Here is a 4,531-nt window from a genome sequence, read left to right on the forward strand (position 1 = left end):
CAGATCGCAATGAGCTCAAGTCTGCAACAAAGTGTCATGGATGCAATGATGCAAGCTTAGGACCCGTAGGCCTATGGTGTGATTGACCGATGGATTGGATGCATGCATGGTGCGTGTGTGGGTCGAAAGGACGGGCTTTATTTTGCTGAGATTTTTTTACAGTAAATTAAAGCTCAGTTTCTAATAAGATTCGGCCAACGAAGTAAATAGGACCCAGATGCGTCTGTGGTTCTTATCTTCTGGTTTCCATGATATTGTTTTTATTTGATTTTAATAATAACAATATTTGAGTTGAGTAGACACGAACCTGAATGTGAGTGAGGACGTATATTGGGACCCAGAACATGAATAATGGAATGAGTGCAAAAAATTCCTGAGAAGTTTCGCAGTCTCACTCTTCAGATAGAGGAGAGATGAAGTCTCCGTGCCCAAACAAAACAAGGAGCGCAATGTCCGGTTACTGAATTGATCTACAAGTAACATGTGAAGATGTGTACGAACAAAAGGTCGTGTGAAATCATGGGAATGGTGAAGGACTCTGAATCTATTTTTGCTTACTGGGCAGATGCTTAGCCAGTGATGCGAGCTAAACTTTTTGAAGCAAGAAAGGTGTCATCAGAACAGGCGAGCAGCCACCATTGATTTCTTTTAGAGGACTTTTACAATACACCTAAATCAGTGTATACCGTCTATTTTCTTCATCCGATGGCTTAGATTGACCCAATGATACTCTATCGCCCATCAGTATCATGTGTATCATTAAAGAGTATCATGAGTATCATAAGGGTAGGATTGAAAAAAAAAACTATGATAAACTTGTAAATTAGATGTTTAATTAGGGAAGACCAAAATGTTAGTTTATTCTTCGGATAAGCTTTCACTTATTATGTTCATTTTATTTATTAGGGTTTCCATCCTCCGTCGGTCGGTCGATGATGGGTGGCGAAAGTCCGAAGTTCGGTCAGTCAATGACGTAATTACCCCTAAAGGTATCAAGATAATTACAATAATACCTATTAAAATGAACGATTAGATCACAACAATGATACTCTCCATCATCTAGTATCATAGTGTACTGTAAAGGTTCTCTTTTTTTACGAAGAATCCATTTCCGCTTGATGCGGGCACCAAGGAGACAGAGGATATAAGCTAATGGATGAACCCCCCACTAAAGATGAGAATTTTTATGAAAAAAAGAAAGTTATGAAAGATACGGTCCACGTCTAAAGTTGTGGTCATTGTAGCACGGAGACTCAGAGAGAGAGAGAGAGAGAGAGAGAGAGAGAGAGAGAGAGAGAGAGAGAGAGAGAGAGAGAGAGGCTGCTCCCCCGGTGGTGGACTGGCGGCCTGGCCTCATAAGTCACAACCAGATAGCAGAGCGATCAAAAGTGGAGGCTAGCAAGTAGTAAGCAAGAAATGGAAACACCTACTCCTGCACCTCTCTTCTAGCTTCCATCAATCTCTAGATTCTAGAAGCTAAGCCTTTCAGCTAGCTTCAACTTCAAGTCAAGTGCAGCTTCAGAATCCAGTGACTAATGATCACTGGTGAGTGAAGGAAGCCAAGCAGCCAGTGCAAGTAGTGTACAACACAGCGGGGCTGAGGCTTAGTAGCTAGTTCCCGGCCATAAGCTTCTTCAAGCTGCCGCTGCTGCAATGGAGGAGCAGCTTAACCCACTGGCCGTGACGCACCTGCTTCAGCACACGCTGCGCAGCCTCTGCACCCACGACGGCTCGCAGTGGGTCTATGCGGTCTTCTGGCGGATCCTCCCCAGAAACTACCCACCCCCCAAGTGAGTCGTTTAACAGACGAATTGCACTTGATTTTGTTCGTTCGAAAGCAAAAGATCAGGGAAACGTATTTGAGGAGAAATAACAGGAATATATTGCTCCATTTCTTGGTCCTTTTCGCAGCCCTTGGTGGCCTGATTTGGGTTACTGATTTGTTTATCTATTTATTTTTCAGATGGGATCTCCAGGGTGGCCTGTATGACCGAACCAGAGGGAATAGGAGGAACTGGTACGGTGATTCCTTACTGAATTTCTTATGGATTCGTGTGTTGTTTGTACGTGATTCCTGGGGTGCAATATTTTCGTCTAGGATCCTGGCATGGGAGGATGGATTCTGCAACTTTGCAGCCTCTGCTTGTGACCACGAGGACGCAGCTGCCGCCGCCTACACGGAATGTGCTGCAGGGCAGGAGGTGAAGGGCCTGCAGCCTGAGCTCTTCTTCAAGATGTCCCATGACATCTACAACTACGGTGAAGGGTAGAACATAATACTTACTGCAACTGCCAAATCAGTCACAAATAATCACAACGCACATGATTATCAGCAAGCTTATAGCGCAGTCGCGGTCGCGTTCGTCATGCATTTGTGTTTGCGTTTTGCGTTGCAGGTTGATAGGGAAAGTGGCAGCCGACCACAGCCACAAGTGGGTGTTCCAGGAGGCCCAGGAGCACGAGATCAACCTCATCTCCTCCTGGAGCAACCCTGCCGATTCCGTAAGCATTCACCTCAACCAACCAACACAAATTTTAATCAATCATCCCAATGCTTTATTACATACACTAATGGGTTCGCAATTTCGACTGGAGACACGAATTAAGTGTTGTAGTATAGAATAGACACAGCATATAACAGAGTAGAGAATGAACTCTTATTTCTTTCGTTGCACTCATGTTTAATATATATAATGAAAGGATAAGTTCATGTCTGAAGACATCCCTCACTCAATAATGTCATATTGGGGAGATATCTTTCCCCAATGGATATACAATTAATCATTAGATTTGTGCCATAATATTAAACACTTTTTTTGTTCGCAGCATCCGAGGGCATGGGAGGCTCAGTTCCAGTCCGGTATCAAGGTATGGTATACCACGTAGCTAAGATTTCGATCGAGAGCGCTGTTAAAGTGAGAAGCTACGCATGCCAAAGCTGACATGCACATTGATCGTTTATCGTCTCTTGCAGACTATTGCTCTGGTCGCCGTCAGAGAAGGCGTCGTACAGCTAGGCTCCATGAAGAAGGTACACTGATTCTGTTCTACACCCATTCCACTAGTTCTGTGTGACTGTGTGGTCGACTTGCTGGTGACGTCCCTGATGTCACTCTCGCTTGCGGTGCATGCATGCACGACAAGACGTACATGCTAATATGTCCGTGCGTACGATCGTGTAGTAGTACTAGTGTTTGATGAATTGCTGCACGTACGCAGGTGGTGGAGGACTTGAGCTACGTGGTGATGCTGCGCCGGAAGTTCGGCTACCTCGAGAGCATCCCGGGGGTGCTGCTCCCGCACCCGTCGTCGGCAGCGTTTCCGGCTGGCGGGTGCGTCGGTGGTCCCGCGGACGCGGCCTGCAGCTGGCCACCGGGACTCGTGCCGTCGATGGAGCTCTTCGACCCCTACGGCCAGGCCGCAGCCGCGGCAGCTCAGATGCACATCGTGCCGTCGATGAGCAGCCTGGAAACGCTCCTATCGAAGCTTCCCTCGGTCGACCTTGCGGCGGCTGGCGCCGGTGGCATGGCGATGGTGGCCAAGGAGGAGGTGGACGCCGCCCACCACGCCGAGTGCCACGGCATGGACGACGCGGCCGCAGGGAGCGGCATTGTTGGCCATGGTGGCGAGAGCACTAGCGTTGCTGCTGCTGCCGCCACTACTTCCCCGGTGTCTTACTACTTCAACGTGGCTGAGCCCAGTGAGGACTTTTAGTCTGTCTCCGTCTCAAGTTTGTGCATGCATGCGTCGATCAGCAATATGATTACTCTACAAACCGTACGGCAACGTAAGTACGTGCCCGATCGATCGAACCGTTATAAGATCAACAGAGCTGTACGTACGTTCAGCGTGGTCAAGCTGGTGAATGTGTATGTTCCGTGTGAGGCAGTAGCATCACCTAATAAAAGAACATGACATTATGGCAGAAGGATATCATTCGCAACTTCCAAGTGCGCGTACATGCCGCGAATCGGCTCTTGTTGCTGATCATGTCCGGATCAATTCACTTTGCCTCCAAAGCTAACGAACCAGAAGACCAGCAGGGGGCAGCAGCTCAAACTGTTGCATACTACTTCATCTACTGAATTAATTGTTGTTCCTACCTCATTGAAAGATTGCACCAAACTTGCACCATGCATGTTCTCCACTGACACCTTCGATTCCTGCCTGTCGTTCATGCCCACAGTACGTGTCTGTTGCAGACCTACACGCAGGAACGCTGGAACTCCGAACAGACCCCCTGCCGAGAGCCCGATAACGTTGAAGAGCTGCTGAACCGGACCCCGCTTGATTGCCTCGGGTGTACGGCTCGCATCGCACGACGAGATCGACACAATCATCCCGTCGGCCGCGCAAGTGCGTGTCCGCCTCACTCGTGGACGGATGCCGCGGCGCTGTCTACGGATCGATCGCCGAGGAAACGTGACGTACGTCCCGATCCAAAGGGAATTGCGAGGCGCCGGGGATGGCTCAGGTCCACGCATGTGCGCAACAGCACCTCCTGTTCACGTCTTTTTTTAAGAAGGGAGTG

General features: G+C 48.5%; 1 protein-coding gene across 2 annotated transcripts; it reads left to right on the forward strand.

Annotated features, from left to right (window-relative positions):
• Positions 1-1,095: 1,095 nt before the first annotated feature.
• On the forward strand, positions 1,096-3,925 carry LOC133919771 (protein RICE SALT SENSITIVE 3-like). Of its 2 annotated transcripts, XM_062364273.1 has the most exons (7): positions 1,096-1,790; positions 1,964-2,017; positions 2,099-2,266; positions 2,397-2,502; positions 2,827-2,868; positions 2,975-3,031; positions 3,220-3,925. In XM_062364273.1, exons 1-7 carry the CDS (start codon positions 1,654-1,656, stop codon positions 3,712-3,714), a joined length of 1,059 nt encoding a protein of 352 aa, XP_062220257.1. In that variant the 5' UTR covers positions 1,096-1,653; the 3' UTR covers positions 3,715-3,925. The 2 variants fall into 2 exon arrangements, with proteins under 2 accessions (XP_062220257.1, XP_062220256.1); XM_062364272.1 differs by having other exon boundaries at positions 1,964-2,266.
• Positions 3,926-4,531: the final 606 nt, after the last annotated feature.

This window comes from Phragmites australis, chromosome 5, assembly GCF_958298935.1.
Source record: "Phragmites australis chromosome 5, lpPhrAust1.1, whole genome shotgun sequence".
NCBI classification, from domain to species: Eukaryota; Viridiplantae; Streptophyta; class Magnoliopsida; order Poales; family Poaceae; genus Phragmites; species Phragmites australis.